This window comes from Ochotona princeps, chromosome 3 (genome assembly GCF_030435755.1).
Source record: "Ochotona princeps isolate mOchPri1 chromosome 3, mOchPri1.hap1, whole genome shotgun sequence".
NCBI lineage: Eukaryota > Metazoa > Chordata > Mammalia > Lagomorpha > Ochotonidae > Ochotona > Ochotona princeps.
Window position 1 is genome coordinate 74,572,464 of NC_080834.1, and position 26,859 is coordinate 74,599,322.

General features: G+C 41.5%; 1 protein-coding gene across 1 annotated transcript in view; it reads left to right on the forward strand.

Moving 5' to 3' along the window:
* Positions 1 to 13,846, forward strand: part of LOC105942243 (leukocyte surface antigen CD47-like) — a 34,941-nt gene extending 21,095 nt beyond the window's left edge. The window contains exons 3-7 of the mRNA XM_012929234.2: positions 6,979 to 7,068; positions 8,905 to 9,003; positions 10,995 to 11,087; positions 12,730 to 12,822; positions 13,603 to 13,846. Of these exons, the coding sequence (XP_012784688.2) occupies positions 6,979 to 7,068; positions 8,905 to 9,003; positions 10,995 to 11,087; positions 12,730 to 12,822; positions 13,603 to 13,718 (491 nt within the window). The 3' untranslated portion in view covers positions 13,719 to 13,846. The remainder of the gene's footprint in view (positions 1 to 6,978; positions 7,069 to 8,904; positions 9,004 to 10,994; positions 11,088 to 12,729; positions 12,823 to 13,602) is intronic.
* Positions 13,847 to 26,859: the final 13,013 nt, after the last annotated feature.

Here is a 26,859-nt window from a genome sequence, read left to right on the forward strand (position 1 = left end):
AAGAGAGAGAGATTTTTCATTCACTGGAGTATTGAGTGTGTGTGTGGTTTTCTATAATTTTATTGAATACATATACATATAAATTTAAATTTTTTGAAAGATTTATTTATTTTTATTGGAAAGGCAAATACACAGAGAGGAAGAAAGAGAAGAAGTTCTTCCACCCAGAAGCTGTGCAGATCTGAAGCCAGGAGCCCTGAGCTTCTTCCAGGTCTCCCACGTTTGTGGAGGGTCCCAAGGTTTTGGGCCATCCCGTCTGCTTTCCCAGGCCACAAGCAGGGAGCTGAATGGGAAACAGGGCCACTGAAACATGAATAAGTGCCCATATGGGATACTGGTACATGCAAAGCAAGGACGTTTTAGCCACTAGGCTAACCACACCAGGCCCTCCAATATATTTTTAATATTAATCTGGATATAGAGCTATGCCAGCACCAAAACATCTTATTCAAGCTAACCTTTCATAGTCAAACCTCGTCTCAACAGCCCCTAATATAACTAACAATAATTATTCCTTCACAGCTATATTTTTGTCGTCATGGCAATGTTATATATAAAGGAAACTATATAGTCTTTGACCACTTGAAGTTAACTTTTATACTTTGGGGCTATAACAAGATTTAAAAGACTGGGAACAATTGGCATGAACATAGACAAAATTTCCATTTCTTTGGGGTAGATTCCCAGAAGTATGATTTAACAGTCACACAGCAAATATATGCTTAATTTTTAAAGAACTCCCACAGTGTTTTCCACGGTGGCTTTTTTTTTTCAAAAAGTTTACGTTTTCATCAACAATAAAACAATGATCTAGTTTTTTCATAGCTTTATCAGCATCTGGCACTGCTATTTAGCACCAGTTTTGACTTATAAATATATGAAACAACAAAATTCCTCTGTACAGAAAGATTAAATGAAACAATTCTTATTGTAGAATGCATATTTGATGTAAAAAAATTTTCCTATCATGTATACTTTGGGATTGAGGCATTGGAAACTATTTCAACTATGTTATAATTTATTTGAAAATGTTGATGTAAGAAAGAAAGTCAAGGTGACTATTCTTCTCTGTTTTGAGGCATTAGGGCTGAATATGTAGACACTGTAAGATGGAGGTTTATGTGACAGGTGCTAATGCATATTACCATTCAAGAAACATAGGAGTTGAATTTAGAGGCCTGCTTAAGTATAAATGCCATTTTCTAGCTTCTGAAAACTTGGATAAGAAACTTATATGGTGCTAATTGTTTCAAAAATAAAAAGAAGATACTTTCTCCATCACAGTGTTTTCCTACTTATCAAAGATGTAGAGAGTACTTGCTGTGTGTTAGGGACTATACTTGGCAGTATGGACTCAGTGATGAATAAACTGTTCTCTTCAGGTAAATGATCACAATACAAATAAGAGTGAAAAATCCTAATACTTATTTTCACACTATGTCATATATGTCAAGCATTCTGCGCCCTGTGACCCTCAGAGGAACTGCTTACTGGATGGGGAAGAATCTGGTATTCAAAGTTGAAGTCATAGCCAGGATTTTAATCTTGATTTTATTATCTTCAAAACCAAGTATAACACCGTGATATGTGATTCTCATGAAAATACTGTTGTAATAAATACCCAAAGTGCAAAGTTTTTGTTAGAAATTGTTATTATTCCTATTTCTTTTGTTAATGATACAAATATGAACTGTTATAATTTATTTTTCTATAAGTCTGTAAGATATTAGTTTTGTTTCAAGTGATCACGTTTCATTTCAACAGATTTGCCACTTGTAATGTAAACATGATACTGTACTTGTAACAATAACATAAAGGTGTTAAAGATTCTTGTACTGATTCTCTAGTGTGGGACAACAAATAACCATACACAGCAGCTTGAAACAACGTTTACTGGCTCTGGTCATGGTATGTCCGGGCTTCCCACTCAAAGTCTTACAAAACTAACATCAGGAATTGATCAGACTATATTCTCATTTGCTTAGAAGTCAGGTACTATTATGCCTCCAGCTCGTCCCCACCCCCGGACTGCTTTGGCTGGCTTGGGTCATTTAAGATTTCATAGGAATTTTAGGGTTTTTTGTTTGTTTGCTAATCTTCTAATCCATGAACAAGGATAACCTGTGGGATTACCCTTCCATTTTAATGTGTCCTTACTGATTCTTCTGGCAACTTTATTGAATTGGCTTATCAGTTCTATTTTCTTTGGGGGGGGGGTGTTTATATTTTTTCATGTGCACAGTTATGTCATCTGCAATTCTGAATATTTTGACTTCCTCCTTTCCAGTGTTCGTGCCCTTCATTTCTTTTTCCTCCCTAACTACTTTTGTTGATATTCCTGAATAAAAGCAGTGAAAGTAGACATTCTTATCTTGTTGCAGATCTGAGGGAAAGTGTTTTCAGCTTTTCCCTATCTAGCATGATATTGTCTATTTATTTGTCACATACAACCTTTATGATTTTCAGATATGTTCAATCTGTATCTAATTTGTGGAGGGCTCTTATCATGAATCTTATCAAATGTTCCTCTGCATCCATTCAGATGACTATCATTTTTGTTCATTATGTTGATGTGATTCATAATATTTGTTGATTGTGGATGTTGAACTACCCTTGCAGCTCTGTGGTGAGTCCCACATTGTGTTGATGTGTAATCTTTCTGAAATAAGTTTGAATCTGGTTTGTTAGTATTTTGTTGAGAAGTTTTGTATCTGTGTTCATTGTGGATGTAGTTCTATACTTTTATTCTTGTGTTTTGTCTTTGTTTATTTGGGGTATGAGAGAGGTACCTCAAAAAAAGAGTTGGGACTGCCCTCAGACCAGAGAGGGTCTACCCAATAAGTAGTTGGACTTGACTGGACTATAAGATGTTGGAATCTATGCTTGGCATATACTTGCAAAGAGGGAATTTCAACTGAACTTGAACTATGGTTATGCAACAAGGTGGAGGAACCCACCATGGGGGGAGGGCGGGGGCAGAATCCCAGATTCTATGTAATTACAACACAATGTAATTAATGAATAGATTTAATTTTAAAAAAAGAATTGGGAAAAGATTCATCCTATTCAGTGTTTTTGAATAGTTTGAAAAATATAGGAGTTGTTTTGTTAAATGTTTCATGAAATTCAATAGTGAAACCATCATGTCAGAAATTCCTTGATGGAAGACTTTAATTATTGCTTTATTATCATTGCTTATTATGAGTCTATTCAGATTCAGATTTTTGTTTTGTTTTGTTTTTTGTGTTTTTTTTAGGCTATTTTTTTTATTGGTTACATTGCATTATGTGACATAGTTTAATAGGCAGTGGGATTCCCCCCACCCCCCAAACCCCCCAAGCCCCCCCATGGTGGACTCCTCCACCCCGCTGCGTTACCACAGTTCAAATTCAGCTGAGGTTCTCTCATTGGAAGCAACTACCAGGCATAAAGTCCAGCATCATATTGTCCAGATAAGATCATCTGTTGAATGCCTGATTGTTAAGAATCAACCACTTATTAACAAGGTTGTAGTTGCCTTTCTGTATCTTCATTTATTCATCTGCTCAAGTGGTTGTACTGGTTCTCCAGTTGTGAATCGCTGCCAATCTCGCCACTTCCAGCTCGATGAGGTCATTGAAGAATCCATTGATTGTCATAGACCATCATAGAGCCTTTACCCGCCCAGTATTTCTCTGCCAACATACAGTTGAAGTGGTTGATTGACTTGTTCTGTCCTCTGTCTTTTCTTGGTTAGGGTTCTGAGTCCGGCATTTTGATTGGGGAGATCCCCAAAGAAACGTTGAGGTATTCCCAGATCAGATTCCCTTATGTTCTAGTAAGCACAGGGCCCGGCACAGTCCATCTCCACAATCAGCTGCTGGTTGCAGTTGCTAGGTTGGTTCTGCTCTCAGTCCTGACTTGCACTGGAACCAATGGGTGTTGCAGTCAAACCTGGTTCTGCCCAGCACGCACTCGGCCCTTTATTCAACCAGTGGGAGCTGTGGCCCAGTGGGGGCGACCCACTATAACCCCCTCCAGCCACGCCTCCCATCCTGGCCTGCCAATGTGCATAGCCGACTAGTCCAGTCTGTCCTGCCTCCCAGTTGGCTCCTATACCTATCAATGGAATGGGTGTTAAAGTTTAGTTCTTTCTAACCAACTCAATCATCTAGCCCTCACAGATGTTGCTGAGTGCCTTTCCGTCTAGCCACCCCAGCCCTTCGTCCTAGTTCTGATGTCCTCCCGCGGGGGGTAGTGACCCAAGAGGGGGGAACCCACCACTTCCTTAGTCTGGTCTGTCCCATCCCTGCCCATGCTATCTAGTGGGAGTAGCTGATCGGCGAGGGGACCAGTCCCTCAATCCCCCTGCTGGCTTTGCCCTCTCCCTTCCTGGTTCTCACGTGTGCTGGTTGGGTGCTGCATTGAAATCTAGTACAGGTAACCTCACCTTGGCTTTCTGTCTTGTGTACTAGTTTTTGTTGCAACCAAACCTGGCCCAACCCACGCACCGTTCCGGTGCCTGGGTTTGCCAGTGGATGACATGAACCGTTTCAGCCTTGTCCAACCCTGACCCATGCCAAATGTATGCCAGTGGGAAACTTTCCATGGCCTATTCTGGGCAGTTTCCTATCCTGCTTCTTGTGCTTTTCTTGCACAAACCAGAGTCCATGAGCCAGCCCTACTCAGTTCACCTTCTGTCCTAGCAGGGACAGTGGTTTTTCTGGCTGGCTTTCACCCCGTTCTGGTTCTTGCTGGATGTATTGGCCCGGCCATGGCTCGTCCATACTCTTGTATAGCTCACAGATGGCTTAGTAGGGGATTGAGACCTTGCCTATTCAGTCCCATGTCTACCCTGGTTCCCCAGGACACCAGTTGGTGTTGGTGTTTGGCCCGGCCTGGCGCAACCAATCCCAGCCACCCTAGTGCCACAGGAGAGTACAACTGTTGCCTAGCCAGAATGCAGCCCCCATTCCAGCACACTTGCTCCTTAGTGGGAACCTCATCCCATTTAGGGTGTCCCACTAGTTCCCCAAATTGGTCTGTTCTTAACTGCAGATCCTGCGTCTGACAGTGGCGGCTCTGACTCAGCTTATCTCATTCCCACACTTGTCCTGGCCTCTGCCCAAGACACTGTGGCCCAGCATCCCTGACTAAAGTAGACCTGCCAGTGTAAGCACAAAGTTACATGCCCCTATCACTAAGTTGGTCTAATTCATGAGTGTCCCTGAGCAACTTTTACTAATTAAAAAGAACCAGAGCTCGCTGCCGGGTGGCCAGCAGGCAGAGCTTGGCACCAAATGGTGCACTGGCCGCCCAAAACCGAGGGCTCATCCACCTCCTTGTAGGGTGTTTTTGGCTAGAGCCCTTAGCCGGATCCCACTTAGCCAAGACGGCACCGTGCAGTTGCCAACCTGCAGAGTGGTTCAGCCCGTCCCAGCCCTAAGAAAGGAATCCGCCCTGATTCCTTGATTTAGTCATAGTAAGTTACGTATATATTTATACAGGAATTTATCCATTTCTTCAAAATTCTCCTTTTTATTGACTATAGTTTTTATCGTAGTTCTCATGATCCTTTTTATTTCAGTGGTGTGGTGTAGCATCTGCTTTACCTATTCATTTGAGGGTTTTTATTCTCTGTTAGTCTGTCTAAAAGCTTTTCTTTTTTTAACTTCTAAAAAGTTTTTTTGCTTTGTTGAGCTTTCACTAAATTTAAGGAATGGCACAAACCTCAAGGTGGCACTGCAGAACTCTGGGTGCCAGACTTGGAGTTTGTCATATGACTGGTTATTATCCTACCACTATTTGACATGTTTTGTAGGAACTTCAAGCCTGCTTTTCCTTCAGTAAATCATGGTGGCCACCTGCAGTGTGGGCCAATCAGAAGACCACTCTCAAGTTAATAAGATTAATCCGTTACTATAACCTATCAAAGTCACTGCCTGAATTTCTTGGGAAGTCTGGGAATTGTGTGATAGCTACTTGTCTTGTTGGCTTGTTTGTTAAAAAGAAATTACTTTTGGGGCCTGGCCGAGTGGCCTAGCGGCTAAAATCCTCACCTTGAAGGCCCCGGGATCCCATATGGGCGCCGGTTCTAATCCCGGCAGCTCCACTTCCCATCCAGCTCCCTGCTTCTGGCCTGGGAGGGCGGTCGAGGACGGCCCAATGCATTGGGACCCTGCACCCGCTTGGGAGACCGGGAAGAGGTTCCTGGTTCCCGGCTTCGGATTGGCGCGTACCGGCCCATTGTGGCTCACTTGGGGAGTGAATCATCGGATGGATGTTCTTCCTCTCTGTCTCTCCTCCTCTGTGTATATCTGGCTGTAATAAAATGAATAAATCTTTAAAAAAAATAAATTACTTTTGTTCACATACTTGGTATCGGTAGTTGACTTGCTGTATATCTGACAAATGGACCCTGGTATGGATATGCTATAGAATTTCTCCAGCAAGTTGTGTTGGTTGTTTTATATATCTGATATGATTGTTAGGCCATTGTAAGCTTAATTTTCTTAACGTGTCAGAAATTCAGAGCTTAATTATCTCACTGTTCCCGTGGATAGCAAGGGTTAACATCATCTAACAATACAACTTAGGAAATTGATAGCATCATTTCAGACAAACCCTGAGATTTTTCCCAGTTTTGAGTTGAATTTTGAACCTTAAAAGGGTGGCCACAGAGCCCTATGCTCAGCTAGTGCACACCTTCTCTTCTAAAATATTTCCAGACAAATGTGATGAAAAACACTTAAATAACTTTTTTTTTGCTTCATATGAAGGTACTTCCAAAGGTTTATAGAAAACATAGACTCAAAAGGTAAATCTGTCTGATGTAAAAGATCTTTTGGAAGTAACTTAAATGTATATGTGTGTGTAAATAATAGCTATAGTGCATTATTTTTACTTTCCATCTTCACAATCAATGTATGTTATAGAGCCTTGGCAAGATTTAAAATGATTATAGTAAATATTAATTGTGATTTTTTTCTTTCTCTTCAGTTTTATGGATTTCTCTTAGTGAACGTGTGCTCTTTACTGCTTTCCCAATTTTGTCTGTAATTTTATTCTGGGGACAGTTCTGTGTTGTAAGTAAGTATTTCTGATTTTGATATTTTACTGAAAATCGCTCTTTCTAAAAGTAACTTTTGTATACCACTTAAGTCATATTAGGAACAATATTACTGTGACCAATAGTAATATGCGATTGGAAACAGTAGTTCCTTAGGAGCATATATTGCCCTCCATGTTTCTGAAGTTTCATTTTAATTTCTAAGCTGGTAGTTTTAATTTGCTTTAAGTTGTTAAGCATCAATGGTATAAATTCTAGTAAATTCCCCCTTAAACTCCTGTAAATACTAGTAATGCCTGCTTAAACTCATATAAATGCCAGTAATATCTCTTTAGACTTAATAAACAGGTGCTTTTCTGTAGAACTTCCAACTTCTATCTAGATAATAATATACATGGGATTAAAGAGGGAAACATGGCATGTCTATAGGAAGTTCCTTTTTATGTATTGGTGGCTTTTCTGACCTACACAATCAATTTCACTCCAGTCAGTGTTGGAGCTGAGGAAAGGGAAAGCAGTGAGAACTTCTGCCTCATGATTCAGTAGGGATCTGGTTTTGTAAGGTAACTTCCAAGGCTGGGAAGTCGCCATAGGATACATTGAGATTACTGTGGATTTGTCCTAATTCTTGTAGATCTCAGTTACTCATCTTATGGATTGGATGTTACCACAGTCTCCCCTAAAAGGACCAAAACTGAGGTTATTATGTAAGGTATGGCCAGATACATAGCCGAAAACCTTCAGGTGACTGTAGGATATCTTAAACCTCGATTTTATCATGGTCATTTGGATATTTTTGATCTTTTTATGTTTAATCTTTCATCTTATTGAAAGAAAATTAAATCCTAAATATATATGCCATGTTTAAAGTGTCTTCCCCTTTATGACAACCAGTTATTGATAACTAGTATGGAAAACATCCACAAGAGGGTGACACACAGCCGAATGAAGTCACATAATCTATTTCTCTCTGCTACTCAGACGATATTTACAATAAGATTGCAATATCCTTATGAATGTTAATTTTAAACAAAATAGAAAATCTTGACATACGGTAAAAGAAATAATATTTTGTCCTACCTGTTATGTATGGGCTTTTTTTTAGGGAATAAACTAGCACATGTCATGACAAGCAGCATCAAAACCAATAATACATAAATGGTAAATGCCATTTAATCTTTTTCAGTTTGTTTTCATTAAAATCCTTCAAAGCCTTAAGCAAAAGTATGCTATTTGTGTGATGTTTATATAACCTCTTTTTTAAAGCAAGATAACCTCATATCTGATCTTTTGTTAATTTCATATAAGGTGTAACATATATATCTCATTCTTGAAACTTCTCAATTAACTGTTTTTCCCCATCAGCATTATTCATGTTCATGTTGTGTTGTCAGTCTGGGGAGATTTTTCTGTTGGCAATTTCTGAAAGACGGAAACTTAAGATATGGCTGGGGGCTGTTGCTAGCATCTAATGCATGCAGGCCAAGGCTGCTACTCACCATTCCATAACACTGCAGCCCCCCATGCAAAGTTTACCTGTCTCCAAATGCTAGTGGTGCATTTGTTGAGAAACCTTACTGTATGTGACTTCATTCTTTAAGCTATAGGGACACAAATGACACCTGTGCATTCAGGAGCCAAATATATATATATATATATATATATATATATATATATATATTTGCCCTTTGCCTTATGAAAAAGATGTGAGATGACTTGATGAAAAGAAAGAGTTGTTCCTTTGAAGTTATTTGCTTACAGTGAGTAATCCATTTGAGTCTTTTAACCTTACAAATTAAAAAACAATCAGTTTCATTTGTGGTTGACTTCTTGTAACTCTTTGTTTTGTTTTTAAGCATTGAAATATAAAATCAGTCTTGCAATTTATCTGTTACTTATTCCTGGAATACTACTTACCATACTTGTCATTATTGGAGTGGGCCTTGCTATACCAGGTAAGGTGTGAAGTGTTCTGCGACAGAATGCAGGATATAGAAAAGGGAATTCAAAGGAGAGTGTGTCTTTGTTTTACTTTTGTGTTTTGTTTGTTATAACAAATTAGATAGGTTAAAATAGTAGAAATGTGCTGCTCCGAATAGCGTAAACCTGAAATCAGTGTATCATCAGAATCCCACTGTTCAGGCTGGTGAAGAGAATCCATTCCTCATCTTGCTGGCTTCTGGCATTTGCCAGTGTTCCTCGTCATTTCTCTCGGAAACTTAACTCCAATATCTGTCCCAATGTTTTCTGTCTTCTCCTTTTGTCAGTGTCAACTTTCATCCTTCTTCTCTATTGCAAGAGTTTGCAATTAGAACCCACCTCCGTAATCCTTGATAAATTTCTACTTTCTAATTTCTTTGGCATATTTTTGGCTTATTGTCTAATACTCTTTTGCCGTATAAAGCGATATTGACAAGTTCTGTGGATCAGGAAGTGGAAATACCAGGGGCCCTGCAAAATTTATGGAAAATATTTATGATGAAAATAATCTATACATGAATTTCAGATTTTTTGCACCAAGTTTATCTTTTAATTCCATTATTCTGTGAACTTTTTAACCTCATTTATACCTTTAGGAGCACCATTAAATCTATCTTTCAGTACACAGAGGCATATTTCAATGGCGAAGATATTGGAATGGAAATAAATGTTAACCAAAACTGTCTAAAATGGCAGTGGCATTTGGTGGATGAGAGTATGAGTGGAAAATCCGAGTTGAAAGTACATGAAATGAAAAGTAAAGAAAGGCCGTGACTCGGATTGTCGATGATGTAATGCTCCTATTGCTTTATGAGAATGATACAGATCAGGCAATGTCCAGGAAGAGAAATTTGAAAGATTTATTCGCATTTGGACCTTCTAAAATAGATAATAAGAAAATGGATTTGCTTTGCATTTTTCCAAAATAGTACGTTTTATTACCTAAAAAATATGTTGACTTTTACAGAGATCCATTTAATCTCTAGTACAGATTAGCTTTGTGGCTTCTTTGTTGATTTTGTATCTAGTTGCTGTCCTCATTGATGTAAATGAGGTGTTGCAGTCACCATTATTATTGTATTGGGGTTTATGCTCCCTTTAGATCCACTAAGGATTGTTTTAGACAGATGTCCTGTCATTGGGTGCATATATATTAACTCTAGTCACAAATTCTTATTAACTTGATCCCTTAATCACTATATCATGCCATTCTTTCTCTCTTTTAACAGTTTTTGTTTTAAAGTTTGTTTTGTCTGACGTTAGGATGACCACATCTGCTCATTTTTCTTTTCTGTTGGCATGAAATATCTTTTTCCATCTTTTCAGTTTCAGTCTGAGTTGGTGAGGTATGTTTCAGGTAGGCAGCAAATAGGTCTTGTTTGTAATCCATTCAGTTTTGTTTTGTTTTCCATAATGCAGTTTTGTAGATACAGGGATTCATTCCCTCCTTCCCAGTTTTATCACAGTAGTATAGTCCCTTAGTGTTTAGGCGTTTTGCATTCAGGTGACTATTGAAAGTTAGCAACTAGGTCCTATCATCTGGAGTTTTTGATGGCATGGGTAAAAGTTGTCAAAAGAGATGTTGTGGAAAGACAGTTTGAAAGAATAATCATGTGGACTGTGAACCAGATTCAATACAGCAAATGAAGAAATGGTAAGAGAGAACTACAGTGTCTCTGATCTTGAAGATTCTGTCAAGGCAGTTAAAAAGTAGGTGGAGTCAATCATATGGAGAATTAAATGCTTACATGTAAATTTCTTATGTTTGGTCTTAATAGAAATGTGATCACTAATTTGTGCAAACATTTTGGTGAAAAATATGTATTTTAAACAAGCCATTATTTTTCAGGGTAATATTGAAATAGATACATTGACTAAATTAAGTATTACAACTTCTTAACTAGCAGAAAAAATGTAGGAAAACACTTGAAAGTATTTATTTGTTCATTTACTTATTTATTGGCAGGTGAATATCCAAAAAGGGAATCTTCTGGGGTTTCTTTATTTGTAAGTTCTTCAACGATGTTAATAGCAGCTCATTTCCGTGTGCTTAAATTAGGTCAGTATTTTTAGTAGCATAAATTGGGCAACCTTTTTCATTAGCAGTATTTTGGCTGAAAACATTTCTGTATTTTTTTGTAACTCTATGAATGATGATTTATTAAGTTTCATTCCATTGTTCATCACATTGTCCCATAAAGATTAACTTACGTCTTCAAAGCAGTTATCTTTAATAGTTATTTTCATGTGTGTAGATTGAGAATCATTTATCTAAAAATTTGGAGACCAGAGTATTTTTAGATTTTGTTATTTTCAGTTTGTGGGGATTAGTGTCTCTAAGCTAAAATATATATATATATATTATACTTTAAAATTTTAAAAATAAAAAAATTATATAAAAAGTTTTTTTATCATCATGTGTAACATACTTTAAAATTTTAAAAATAAAAAAATTATATAAAAAGTTTTTTTTATCATCATGTGTAACATTTGGAAGATTTCAGGTTTTAAGTTGTTTGGATTTTAGATTTTTCAATTTGTAGGTTAGAGATTGATTTGGTGCCAGCTCAGTTATCTTATTTAAAATTGTATATGTGACTTCTTAAGGATTATCTTCCTTTGTTTTTGGTTTTTTGAAATAATGTGTTGAGCACAACCTTTCTCTTCTTTTGCTAAATGTGTGCATTAAATGGAGTTGTAAATGACAATAATGGAAATAGTTTATGTTACTCATATGCTTTGATGATAGTGTGTTAAAAGAGATATGCATTAGTTAGGGATATCATATTTATACTTTTTAACAGTATCTTCATTTTCACAGTAAATCAATAACATGTTTTTGTTATAATTATTAAAAGTGTCATATTTAACATTTGATTTTAGAGCAAGTCTCTGACTTTATGTATGTTGGAAAGGTTTCAAAATTGTTATAAAACCACAAATCTAATTGCCCAAGAGGCAGTCATAATGCTATGCTAACAAACCTTCACAGTGGTTCCTTCACATTTTAAAACACACAAGTATGATTTAAAAAAAAAAAACCAACTTGTTGTTTCTAGATTTTGATTGGAGACTGGCAATGTGACAATAACATGTTAAGCTATTACCCACTGTCAGAGCACTGACCTGAGTCTCACATGCTGTGCTCTGATTCAGCTCCCTGCTAATATGCCTGGGGAAGCAGGTGAGTATGGCCCAAGTCCTTGAGCTTCTTCCCTGCATTTGAGAGACCCACCTAGATTTCCACACTCCTGGCTTCAACCAGGCTGGTCCTTAGAGTCATTTAGGGAGTGAACCAGTAGACAGAGGATCTCACTTGCCTCTTTCCTCTCCCTCTCCCTCCTCCCTTCCCTTCCCCTTCTCTTCCACCCATTTCCTCTCCTTCCCTTCCCTTACTCCCTCCCTTCCCCTTTCTCTTCTCTCACTCTCTGCCTTTAAAAAATTATTTATTTTTATTAAATATTTTACCCAAAACCTACCCTTCCAGCTCAGATGTCTAACAACAAAAGACTGTAGAATGTACAGATCTACACCTGACAATTGTAAGGAAGCCTTAGATTCATGCAAAGGCATTTACTACCTGACGGTGAACTCTGTAATCAATCTTTCATCATATGACAATATTTGCTTACTGTGTGTAGCAAATGCAGGTTAAGTGATTATTTCTTACCATTGTCTTCTTCCCTTTTTTTTTCTCCCAGTTTGTGGCATAACCTACGTTGCCATTGCCATATTGGTATTCCAGTTACTGGGCCTTCTGCTTGCTCTAGTTGGACTGATTCTCTGTGCTTTAGGTAAGGATAATTTCTTCCTACAGTCCAAGAAGATATATATTCTCTATATCTTTTCATGGCTAGGTAGATCATTATTCCTTATCACTGTGATAGGATTCCATTATGATGATACAATGAAAATTACTTTTTTTTTCATTCACAGAATAAGAAAATCTTGGTTGCCTTTAATTTTTATGACTATGAATAAGGCTAAATCAATACCCAAGGGCATGCTTTGGTGTGCATGTTGTTTTTTACCTATTTGGATAAACCTCAAGGATTAAAAAACATTGAATTTTGTGTGAGAGATCTAATTGTGTTTGTCAAAATTGTTGCATCATTTTGCAATACTGCTAACAATGAATTAAAGTTCCTGTTTCTGCACATATTTACTAATATTTGGTGTTGTGAGATGTTCATTTTTAATTCTAATTTTTATTATTGTGGTAACAGTGCTCCCCACATTGTTTGAACATTATAGACTATATTTGGTTTCAGGACTGGTTGTACATGTAGAGGAATTGGATTTAAAAATAACCAGCCTCCAATTGTTTGGAGCCTTTTACTTTAAACACACTAGGATTTTTTTTATTAGTATTGATACAATAAATGTATCGTGCAAAGTGGGATTTTTTTTCCTGTAGTAATGTGGAAACATTTGACTGACTGAACTAATAATGGTGAATTTGTATAAATAATATTTACTTCTTTGTCACTAGAAAAAATTTTTTTTACCATTTTATAGTTTATTAGTACTAACTTTTAAAATTCGATGATTTTATATTTATTCTTTTTTTTCAGCTTGTGTGGCAATACATGGGCCTCTTCTGATTTCAGGTTTGGGTATCATAACTCTTGCAGAATTATTTGGACTAATTTATATAACACTTTGTGGTTCGTCACTCTTACTTCATTAGTCCATCACAAAATCATAGATATGACCACTCAGAAACTAGTTGTTTCCCCATTTTAAATTAAAAAAATACATTATTAATTCTAAGCATAAGAAAGCAGTGTTGGGATGATTGAATACAGAGAATACAAAGGGCATATGTATTCATGAAAAGTTTAGATTATAAACTTATCCAAGAGAATGTATAACATTCTTGCCATCTGCTTTTTAAAAATAGTAAACAAACATAGGTATTTTCAAGGATTCATTTTGCTAATAGAAAATGACTTAATTATCCCACTGTTTATATTATAAAGCTCTTTTGTATAGGTCTGTTTATGCTACTCTCCTGTTTCTCAGTCATTATTCTTTAGACTTACTGTTTATAGATATGGATAATCCTAAGGCAGTAGGCATTGAAGCTCAAGTATCTGCTACTTTTTTTTTTTAATTTAAGTAGCAGTGACCCACAATCCATGCTTGTAGTTAAGACCATTATAATCAACACAATGATTTTTTAAAGAAGTTTTTACTAGATTTTAAATCATATGATTTTATGAGTGGAATTAGCTTTATTGTTTATAACCTTTGCATTAACTCTGCCAATTATTTTAATTGTTATTTTCCATATGCTTTTGTAGGTATAGGAATCCCCTCTCCCCTTCCTCCTTCCCCATTCTTTTCCCCTCTATTATTTTCCCCATATTATTATAAAAGTATAGTCCTTCAGCAACAGTTACAAGTCCAACATCCTATTATTTAAATGTATCATGGCATTGTAGGTGTAGACAGAGGTAGAAATATAATATCATATTGTCAGGCTATATTTAACAGTTTCATTGGAATTTCTACTCTGCATAATTTTAGATGTTTTTAATGGAGCCTGAAACCAATAGTTTGTCTTGCACAAGCTAAAAGATGTTCTCTAAATCTGGTTTATAGTAGTCCCCTTCTTTAAAAAAAAAAAGGTGTTTTAAAATCTATAAAATATAGCAACCTTAACCATCTGTCAAAGTAGTAAAATGTTACAAATTAGATGGTATCCAAGATGGCTGAATAGGGCATACCCACAGCAGCTTCAGTTGCTGTAGAATAGGAAAGGAACAGAGGAAGGACCACATTTCTGCGGGCCTGAGTGATGAAAGTTTTCATCAAAGAAATGAGAAAACAAAGAAACTTCCATGGATAAAAAGGAATGAAGACTAACACTTCCATGTGAAGATAGGCACATGGAGCAGCAAAAGCTGCCAGTGGATAGACACCATCATACCAAAACAAGGTAGGGATAGTTCATACCCAGCCACTCACATTTCTAACCACGGAAGAATCCCACAGCTTTACTCCTGCCTGGGAACTGAGTGGGATCAGAGCAACTACTGGGCTTGGAGTAGCCACACTTTCTTGATTTCTTCCCATCCCCTACTCCTGTGGAGCACTATACCAGGCAGTGAAAAGTCAGGCAGTACTGATCTGATCTGCTAGTACAGCATCAGAATCAGCATTAAGAGGAGACTGCAGCTGCCCCTGTCAAGGTGATGCAGCCTGAGTGGGGATCTTGTGGTCTACATGGGCTAAGCCCCACCTGCAACATGGGTTGTGGGGAAGAGGCAGCAGCACACAATTCCAAACCCATTGTCTGTATCACCTCCCCTCCGTGTGAATAACAGGGAGGAAGTGTTGGCTTAAGTCAAATATCAGCTGCCATGGCTCTCACAACTGTGAGTGGGATTTTTTTCTGAGGGACAAATTTGTGGACCCCACTGACTTGGATAGTGGCTTGGAAGGCTGACATGGGGTGTGTTATTGCTCACTTAAGCCTGTGAATTATGCCCTTCACCTTTGGCTTATGGGGACCTAATACTCAGTTTGCTTAGGCCAAACACTAATAGGCAGCTGGCACTGGGAATGCCTCAGCCCTCACCATCAACAGAACAGGCTCATAAGACTAACAGAGGGTCTTTTCCTCCCTGTGACTTCAGGAGCCCTCTGTGACAGTAGGGATTTTGTGACCACCTAAGGCGTGTAGGCTAGCTGGGTCTATCTGCAATCACTGTGTCTGTCTGGCTTCAGAGCTTCCAGTGAGATTTCTGCTCACACAGAACGCTACACAGGATCTGTGGGGTGTGTTCCACTGTGGGCACTCTCTAAGCATTTCAATATTTGAATGTGAAGGTAAAAAGATTGGTGAAACACCTGAAGATGAGTTTTAAAATGATCGTAGATTACTCAAAGACTATGAGAAGCAAATGCATGAATTGTTAAAATCCATACATGACAAGCATAAAACTTTCCCACAAGTCTGAGGTAATAAGATAAATCAAGCTGAAATAATAAAAATGAAAAACTTAATATGTCAAAGAAAAAATACAGTAGAAACAGTTAATAGACTTGGTAAGGCAGAAGAAAGAATCTGCATATTGGAAGACTGATTTTGGGGAGGTATCTGAGTGAAAAAAAAAAACAGGAAAAAAATTTGGAAAAAAAGTTTAAAATATTGCCCAATATTTTTGAGTTTTAAACAACCCAGCACACATAGCATAGGAGTATCTGATAATCTGAAAAACGGGGATGGATTAGAAGTCCTCTTCAGTGAAATAATAGCTGAAAACTTCTCTAATGAGGATAAAGGAATGTCCAAGTACAGGATATATACAGTCCTCCCAATAAATAAGACCATATGTGCCCACCCAGCACAGTATAGTATAAAACTGTCCACAGTAAAACATAAAAGATTCTAAAATGTACATAAGAGAAATGCCAGATCACCTTCACAGGATCTCTGATCAGACTGACAGCTGATTTCTCATCAGAAACCATACAGGCTAGGAGACAATGGACAGATACAGTCTAAGTCTTAATAAAACAAAACAAAAAACTGTCAACCCAGAATGCAATATCCTGCATAACTCTCATTTATATTTTTAAAAGCGGCAATAAAGATCTTGCAAAATGAATAGAAATTGAAAGAACTTGTCCCCACCCCTCCAGTCCTACAAAGGATGCATAAGAATACACTGCACATGAAAGAGAGAATCATAGTCATCCCTGTGACAAAATGTGAAGGCAGAGAATCTGAAGTCAGAAGTAGGAATATGTAATAGAAAAATGGACTGTCTGCGGGCAGCTTTGAAGGCAGGACTGGGGAAGACAGGATGGCTGGGGTACCTACCAGCTCCAGACCACAGAATGGTATGTCCAAGGCTCTGGACTCAGCTCCAGCAGCAGTTGGAGGCCGGCTGGGGTGTGCAGTCAGAGTGGCTGCAGCTCAGCCAGGATTTGCCGTGGGCAGGTGTGTTGGTGGTGGAAGTCAGCATGGCCGTGATGGGGTTTGGGGAGGAGACCAGGAGGAAGTTGTTGAAGAGGCCTTGGTGTTGGGGCATGTTGGGGCGTGGCAGGGCATGGGAGAGAGGGGGAAGCAGGTGGGGACACAGCATCTTGCAAAGTCGGGGCGGGGGTGGGCAGGGGAGCCCCAAGGAGTTCAAGGCAGCAGGAAGATGAGTGTGGCTGTGAGGGCTGGTCCCTGGGGGCAGACAGTGGCCAAGGACTGTCACCTCACCACATTTGAGCCCACTCATTGCCTCTGCCTTCTCCTCACCTGGCCAGCCAGGGGCTAGGGTGAACCAGGCAGTCCCAGGCTCACCGTGAAGTTAATCCAGTGAGTTTCCGGAGCACAATAATGATGTTGATGTTGGTGGGCTGCTGTCGGCAGGCAGGGCATCACCGGTGCTGGCCCAATGGCTGAGGAAGACACTGCAAGAGCTAGTCCTTGGGTGGCACCCATGGGTCCCTTTCCCTCAGTTACTGCTCGTGGGGCTGGATGCAGACTCTTGCACACAATGGAGCCCGCTGGGTCTCAGCAAAGTCGTCACTCCTGCTGGTATGAGTCCTCTCTACTTCACTTCTACCCCAGCCTCCTGCTAGTGTACTGGGAGGCCCCGGAGGATGGTCCACGCTCCTGGGCACCTGCTTCCCACAGAAAACACCTGAATGTAGGACTGGGTTCCTGGCTTCAGTTCCTGGCCCAGCTCTAGCTGCTCTGGGCATTTAAAGAGTGAACAAATAGAAGATTCTCTCTCTTTCTCTCTCTATCACTCTGGCTTTCATAGAAATAATTTCCTAAAAAATATATAAAGTGACTTTACTGTCCTTCACTCATCCAAATAAATATTCATTAGAGGGTCCAGCGTGATGGCATAGCGGTTAAAGTCCTGGCCTTCAATGCGCTGGGAAAACATATGGTGCCGGATCTGATCCCGGCAGCTCCACTTCCCATCCAGCTCCCTGCTTGCAGCCCGGGAAAGCAGTCAAGGACGGCCCGGGGCCTTGGGACCCTGCACCTGTGTGGGAGAAATTGAGGAAGTTCCTGGTTTTGGATCAGCTCTGCTCTTGCCACTGGGGCCTTTTCGGGAGTGAATCGGTAGATGGAAGATCTTTCTGTCTCTCTTCTTTGTGGATCTGCCTTGCCAATAAAAATAATCTTTAAAAAAAGGAAAAGAAAACCAAATGTCAACCCCTTCTTGGTCACCCGAGGGCACTGCAAGCACACAGCCTTCCATCTGCCTCTGCACTCCATGCCTGGACTGGGGAGACAAGCCAAGGTAGCTGCAGGTGCCATGACAACATTTCCTAAAGATGAAAGCTGGGGGCCCGGCGCAGTGACCTAACAGCTAAAGTCCTCACCTTCAATGCGCTGAGATCCCATGTGGGTGCTGGTTCTAATTCCGGCAGCTCCACTTCCTGTCTAGCTCCCTGCTGTGGCCTGGGAAAGCAATCGAGGATTTCCCGGGGCCTTGGGACCCTGCACCCACACGGGAGACTTGGAGGGTTTCCTGGCTCCTTGCTTCAGATCAGCACAACACTGGCCGTTGCGCTCACTTGGGGAGTGAATCATTGGATGGAAGATCTTCCTCTCTGTCTCTCCTCCTCTCTGTATATCTGATTTTGTAATGAAAATAAAAATAAATCTTAAAAAAAAAAAAGATGTAAGCTGGGAGGAACTGAAGGCAATTGAAGGCCACCACTTGTCCAGCTTCAGCCTCTCATCAGATCCCCCATCCACCTGCCCCAGGAGCACAGCAGCCAAGAGCCCTGTCCATGGGTAGCTCACTCACCCAGGAGCCTGCCCACCAATCTCTGCCATTGAACCACCTGCCCACCTGTGCCCCTGCTCCCAGCCTCAACCTATCTTCTCGTTCACTCACCTGCCTGCCCATCAATCTCTGCCACCCACCCGCTTCTGCCTCCAATGACCCCTCCCCTTGGCCTCCCACTCACTGGGAACCCAGAAAGAAGGGGCCCTTAAGGTCAAGGGTGACCAGAGGCTGGACCAGATGGATGGAGTCAGGGGCTTGCCTCAGTTTAAAGCATCTAAAGCATTGAGAAATAGCAAGGCATTCCTGGCCAAACAAGCTGTATCAGAAACAAGTCCATTCTTGAGGATTTAGTTATTTTCCTTGGAAAATCAGATATGCAGGGAGAAGAAGAGTCAGAGGGGGAGATCTTCCATCAGTTAATTCACTCCCCAGGCAGTTGCAACGGCTGGAGCTAGGACAATCCAAAGCCAGGAGCTAGGAGCCAGGAATCCCTTCTGGGTCTCCTAACATGGATGTAGGGTCCCGAGCATTTGGGTTGCCTTGGCTGCTTTCCCAGCCCGCAGGCAGGAAGCTGGATGGGAGGTGGCACTGCCGGGATTGGAACCGGCACCATATGGGATCCTGGCGTGTGCAAGACGAGGACTTGTGCTGCTGGGCCATTGCACTAGGCCCCTTCTCTCTCCCTTTTAAACAAACCTATTTCTATTTGTGCACTTCAAAGTAGAATGCTCATCTTTGTGTGAGACAGGAACCTGGAAGGCAGATCAGGATATGCCTATGCCTACAGCAAAACTTAGAAGTTGATTTTCTTTTCTACTTTAAGAATTTTAAAGTATTACAAAAATTAGGGGGTTGCAGACCCATACAGGTCATCATTTAGGATGGAGGGAGTTGGGGTCGGAGGTGGGTGAGCTAAATGCTTCAGTCTTCCCTGCTGTGTCCTCGGGAAGGGGAGACCAAGGGGAAAAGGGCACTGCTCCTTGCTGTCAGACTCCCTGAGCACCAGGGGATGGAGACAGTTGTGTGATGTCACTTGAGAGACCCTGAGGTGGGGAAGAATGTTGTGAGGGTGTTTGAGTGCTTTTGTTTGTCCTCATGGCTCCAGAGGTGAGAAACTCTAAGGCCTGCTGGCTGATGTCTACCTCCATGTGTCCAGAGACCTGGGTGCTTGCTGTAAAGCCTGGCCAGGAGTGTTATCCAACTAGTTCTTCTTTCCCTCCTGTGCAGAGGTTCTCCAAGTCCTCTGTTGGCATAGCTGAACGGGCTGTCTTGTCTTTTGTGTGCATCTGGGTCTGCTCTCTGTTTTAACATGGGAGTCAGTAACAGAGGTGCCCAGTCCTGCAACATGTGCTCCAGGGTGAGAACACACATCTTTGTGATTTTCCCTGAGGTCAGGGATTGAGCCCAGCAGTCTGGTTGAGGAGCCCTTTGAGAAGCCCCACTTGGGGCACACACGTGTGTGGATGCCGGCTGGTGCAGGGCAAGATGTGGCCTTTTGCATGCATGTACTGATGGGTCCGTGGCCTGCCAGTCCTGCCCGAGCCCCAAATCTCAGATGAACCATCAGGTGTTACAACCAAATCCAGCCCAGCCATGTGCCACTCCCCCATGTGCCACTCCCCCATGTGCCACTCTTGCACATGCTGGCTGGTGCTGCAGTGCAATTGAGGCAACCCCAGAGAAGCCTATCTGGCCTGTTTCCGCCTCAGCTTTTGCGCTCACCAGTGGGTGCTGCATCCTAGCCTGACCAACTCACCCTGAGCACCCCTCTTGCACTCACTAGTGTGGCCTATTCAGGGAGTCTCCAAGAACCTCTCCCAGGCCTACCCTCAGCTCCCGTATGATGGTGGATACTGTGACCCACCCTAATCAGCTCACCCTACCCTCCCCCACTAAAGTCAGAGCTCTCACCAGTGGGTGCTGCGGCCTAGGTCAGCCTGGCCTACACCCATCCCAAGAGATCCTGCTATCTTTCAGCTCTTCTTCCTATCACATTCCACCCCCACTCTCATGCAGGAAAGGGCATGCTGTGAGTCCTGTGAATGGACCATTGGAGGTTCTACAGAAATTCTTCCTCCAGCCAGTTTTGGGAAGTTCAAAACTTTATTATGCATTGGTTAGTCTTGTGTTGTGACCCGAGGCACATGTCATTAGTGTCCAGAAAGTGAAGTATCTCACAGTGGCTCTAGTTTGACTATGTTAGTCCTTCAGTTTGTTCTTCTTGTTCACATCTTCTGTTGACAGATCTGCTGAAATGGTCAAGTTTTCTTAGCACTACAGCACATGGATTCTCATTCTTTGGAGGTTGAGAGCTGCAACTGCCTTTGAAGTCTATATGGAGATCATCTACAGCATTTTTTGGGTGGATGCTGTGAGGCAGCTTTTTGGGCACCTGAGTGGGAAGCGCCAGAGAGGCCGCTGCTGGCCTCAGGTCTCTTCTTGATCTTGGGAATCAGTCCCGTCGATGTCCTGTTTAGACTTGCTGTGTTGACAGGGTCCCCTGAGGCTTGATAATCTGCACCTCTGACAAACTTTTTCTCCCATGAGCTGGCCACAATGGCCTTCAGCCGCACCCTGGACACCCTGCATGTCTTCCCTGCACAGGAGCGATTGAGTCCTGTGGTGGAGGCTGGTAGGGTCTCCCCACGAAGCATCAGCGTGGGAGCCTTCAGCACCTGCCTCGGCACCAGCAGGACAGGCCTGGCCATCAAATGTTCCATCTGAGCCGTAGCTGTCAGTGGGGAGGCAGTCGTGTGAGTAGTGGGGCCTAGGAGCCCTGCGCCGTGGGTAGTGCTGGGATCTGGTGCAGGTGTGCTCGGGCACATACTTGCTGCCCTGGACTCGCTCCACCGGGGCCAGTGACATCAGCCGCTTCCATGCCCTTCTCGCCCTCCACCACGTCGAATTCCACAGTCTCACCATCTCCCACGCTGGGAAGGAACTTCCAGGGGTTGTTCTTCTTGATGGCTGTCTGTGGTGCATGAAGATGTCTTCCTGGGTGTCGTTTCTGGTAATGAATCCTTATCACTTCTTGACATTGAACCATTTTACTGTGCCCAGCACTTTGGTGGCCAGAATCTTCTTGTCCCCGCTAGTATGTTCCAGCTCTGTGAGGCCCGTGCCTGTGGTGGAAGGCTTGGGCTCGGCGGGCAGGTACTGGGTGTTGGCTGTGCTGCTCTTGCTCTTCTTGGTCGTGGTTTCGGTGGTGATGGTGATGGTGGTTGAGATTGGCTGCAGCAGCTGCAGCTCCCCTAAGGGTGTCATGGTGCCCAGGCCAGCGGCGGTGGTGGCGCTGTTCTGGACCTTCTGGGATCTGCTCTCTGCTCCTATTTCTGAGTCAAGTCCAGCCAGTCCATCTTCTTCCTTTAGGGATTCAGGAATTTCGGAATCTGGTGACTGTGGGGCGTGGTGGTGACACCCCCCTAACTCCTGGCTTGCCTCCTCTTGCAAATGCTCCACCTTGCTGTGTAGGACTTGGTCTTCTGAGTGTTTCTGTGGTAACAGGTGTTTGTCTGTCTCCTGCTGATTGGCCAGGAACTTGTGCAGGATGGACATGATGTCACGGACGAGCTGCTGTGAGCTGTGATCTTTCTCTTGCAGCAGTTGCTCACAAGTGCGGAGCTGCTCCTTCATTGCAGAGCAATCCCACTCCTTCTCGTGGAAGGACATGCGCAGCTTTGCGTTGGCGTCTTCTAAAGCCATGATCTTTTGCTGAGCGGTGTCCAGCAATTTCTGATTTTCCTCTTTTACATTTTGTAGCACCATTTCTAGAATAAACATCTGGTCTTTGAGTCTTGTAACAGATTGATTAAAAATTGTGTTTTCATCTTTCGTCTTTTGAAGATTCGCCTTCAACGATTGTAAATGCCTCGTTTTGACTTTGAGGCAAATTTTTTCCTTTTCAGGAATAAATCAGTGTGGTTCCCATTCAGGTCTTTTATCTGTGATGACACTTTTTGTGCTGCCAGTTTTGTAGTCTGGGCCAGGGAACATGCAAGTGTCTCCATTTTTTCTTGGAGGAGACGGACAGTTTCCTCTTTGGCCAGGAAGACTCTTTGCAGGCTCTTCGTGTTTTTCGTGGAGGTCTTTCAAAGGCTCCCTCCAGGTGGCAGATGTTCCCACCTCCAGGGAGTCTTCTCCTGATGATGTTGTGTTAGAGGATTTTCCCACAGTGTGAAGCTTACTTAAGGCATCTCCTGTCGTTGAGGAAGACTGGTCATGAGTTTTGAGGCTTTGGGGAACTTCATCTCTCAACTCTTCTGGCAGTTTCTCGGTGGTGTGTCCCACTGCACCAGATGGTACCTTGTCAGCACTGGAATTCCCGTCCATAGGATCAGTGAGAGGCTCCCTTTTCTCCCGGTTGCTCAACAGAGCTGTGTGCCTTGTGTGGAGGGTTCTTATAGAGCTGTGTGCCTTGTGTGGAGGGTTCTTATTTCAGGGTCTTTTTCCTGTACAGTGGTCTGATAAATGGCTAATAGATTGTTCTTCTGTTCCAATATCCGGAACAGGATGTGAGGGCAATCTGGCTGCAACATCTGTCACCCCATTGATCGCCAGGGTTGATTCAGGTAATCTGGCTGGCTACCCCTTCCTCCCTCACCGCTCCATGTGCGTCCCTCCCAAAGCTGCGCGCTGGGTCGAAGAGGACGACCACCTCCGCTAGAGGAGGGCTGGTCTTCGGCCAAGGGCATAGGAGTAGCTGCGCTCCCCTGCTAGAACCTCCAAATAAGCTCTCAAGGTCCAATATCCAGAACAGTGTTTGGAGCTTTGCATAAAAATTCTCCGGAATCTCATCTTGATGTCCTATTCCCCTCCTTAGCCTTACTTGAACTACATCTAAAAAACAGTTCCAAAGAAGAGCCATGAGATATCCGAGCAGTCCCAGGAAGCAGCGTACACCAGGACATAGGCCAGCATCTCGCCAAGACATGTTTGCCTGCGGGTCGCTAAACTGGTCTGGGCTGCTTGGAAGAAGAGTCCAGCCCAGTCGGACAGTTCCACAAAGTGTCGCCAGAGCTAGGCCTGCTGGGGCTTTATATAGGCAGCACACAGTGGGGTTGCCTGGAGACAGCAGGCCCAGTGTTCTGTCCTCTGGCCCTCGGTAGTCCACTGGTACCTTGGCCCTCTTTGTGCCCCTCCTCCTACCCAGGTGAGGCTCCACCAAGACCCGAAAAGCCCCCAAATGAATCTTTTTCCCTAAAAAAAAAAGAAAGAAAGAAAGAAAGCTGAAAGGGCCAAGTTGTTACTTATCAATAATGATCCTGAATGTGAATGGATTGAACTCTCCAATTAAAAAATACAGATTATCAGAACAGATTTAAAGAAAAACTCATTTGTTTTCTCTTTATAAGCAATGTGCCTAACCAACAAAGACACATAGACTGGATATGAAAGGATCAAAAATATGCACTTTAAAATATGTATGCATTAGATATTTATTCAGGTTTGTATTCTTTTTCCTGATTGCAGTATTCCATCGTGTACCATGTTTTATTTATGTACATCAGTTGATGTACATCTGGGTTGATTCCATGCTGTTGTGAGTTTAGCTGCAATAAGCATGGAACTACAAAAAGCTTTCATGTCCTGATTTAACTTCCTTTGTGTGAATTCCCAGAAGTAGAATGGCTGGGTCATATTGGTAGATCCAGCTTCAGATATTGGAGGAATCTTTATGCTGTTTTCCATAGTGGTTGTACTAGTTTATATTTCCACCTATGGTAGATTAGGGTATCTTTTCCCCCCACATTCTTGCCAGAATTTTTTTTTTGGGGGGGTGTTAGCCAGTCAGATTAGAGTGAGGTGAAATGCCATAGTGGTTTTTATTTGCATTTCCCTGATACCTAGGAACCTAACTTCTTTTCATGTATCTGTGGGCCATTTGTATATTTCATTCTTTGAAAAATGCCCATCCATTTTTTAAGTCTGTTTCTTAACTGGATTGCTTGTTTTGTTGTTAATTTTCTTAAGTTGCTTGTGTGTTGTGCATGCTAATCCTTTTTTCAGATCTATACTTTGCAAATATTTCCTTCTAGCCCGTTATTTGCCTCTTTATTGAGTGCCGCCTTTACTCTGCAGAAGCTTCTTAGCTTGGTGTAATCCCATTTGTCTAGTTTTACCTTTTACTGCCTATGCTTCTGGAGTATTATTCAAGAATAATTTACCTGTGCCAGTGCATTTAAGTGTTTCCCCTGTTCTTAGATTCTTGATGTATTGTGAGGTGTTTTTGATTGTAGTTTGCTTTGTTTGTTTTTGTAGGGTGTAACGTGTGATTCTCTGCACTATTAAGTTTTGTACTTTCATGTATTAAGTTTTGTACTTTCATGTGTTTCATGATGGTAGTTATAGTCCTTTTACTTTCAGATGTAGGACTCTCATAAATTTAATTTTGTAATATTACTTAAAATGATGATAATGAATTAGCCCAGTTTCTGCTTGTTTTGGATAGCTGCCAACATTTTTGGTAGTTTAAGCTTTCAGGACTTGGAACCATCTCATTCTTTCCTGACCTGTTAAGTTTTTTCTGACAAACATGCTGTTAATCTAATGGAGATTCCCTTAGAAACGAATTGGCACTTTCTTCAGTCATTTGTGCAATTCTCTTTTTAACCTGAACTTTGGATGATTTGGCTATAAAATACTTCAGAGAAAACCTTTTTATTTTGTTTTGTTTTGTTTTGTGTGGGTCAAATCTAAATTGGGGTCCTTTGGGCTTCCTGCATATGGCTGTTTGTATCTTTTATCAGATTAGAAATTGTTTTTCACAGCCAGATTGAATTTATTCACAGTATATCCAAACAGGTGACCAGCTACAGATGTGTTGATAAGAAAAATATGTGACAGAGGTCTGTATTTGAAATGTTTTGGCTGTTATTTTGTTGCAAATGTTTTCTGTGACTTTTCCCTATTCTCTGTATTGAATACCTGTAATGTAAATATCCATTCACTTACTGGTGTCCCATTAGGTTTTTAAGGTTTTATTATTGTTTATGGTTTGTGTGAATTATTTAAAAAGACTTATTTTAAATCTCAGAACTATTTTATATTTGTTCAAGTAATTTCTCACTTTTTTGTGTGTATATTGTTAGTCGTTTAGTTTTTTTGATTGCATTATTTTTTTTTCTATTTTCCTTACATCCTTACATTGAAACTTGCACATCAAGCTCATGAATTGCCTCTATCAGTTTCACATTTCTTAGTAAAAAGCCCTCTTGGCAGTGAGTCCTAAAATATTGATTAAGTTACATTGGTCTTATTAGTAGGGAAGTGTCCACATTGCAATATCCATATAGGTTCTTCTGCTGTAATTCCTGTCCATAGTGGTTCTTCTGCTGTAACCCATAGCACTGTGTCAGTGGCCAAAGGTGCAGGTTTTGGGGGGAGGTTTCTCTACCAGTTGGGAGGCAGCTCTCTATATAGAGTGGACAGTGCATGTGGTATATTTGTCAGTTTTCACAGTCCATGTCACTCTCTTTTTTTTTTCCCTGTTCTTTTTTTTTTTTAACAATCTTGAAATAGTTAATTAGGGCACAAAGGTACAAGGGCTACAGGGAAGTGGTAAGACTATTATTTCCACATTTTCTCTCAATATCTGGGGTAAAGGGGGAGGTAAAGGGAGAAGCCCCACCCAGTCTCCCACCCATCCCAGGTCCCTGATGTGGGGCATGCTCCGAGGCCTTGGTCCAGTGGTTTTGATAGTACAGTAGTTATGAATCACTGCCAATCTCGCCATTCCAAGCACAATGAAGTCGCTGAAGAATCCACTGATTGACATAGTCAGTCCATGTCACTTTCAAGTTCAATCAGTTGAGGTGTGGCTGACACAGCAGCAAAGATAGAATCTCACAGGAGCCAGATCATTGTAACAGGGGAAGGCATGACCCAATACTTCTGGTGTCCAGGATAGGGTACTCCTCTGTGTCCAGGGTTGTATTAAACCTGAAACAAACCAGTGGATCCAAGTGGTGAGTGCTCTTCTGTTTGAGGAATACTGAAATGTCTTTGGCAGGCCAGGTAGGATAAATTTGCTTAAGGCTGGCATCCTAGCTTCTTCCTAGAGTCATGACTGGCAAA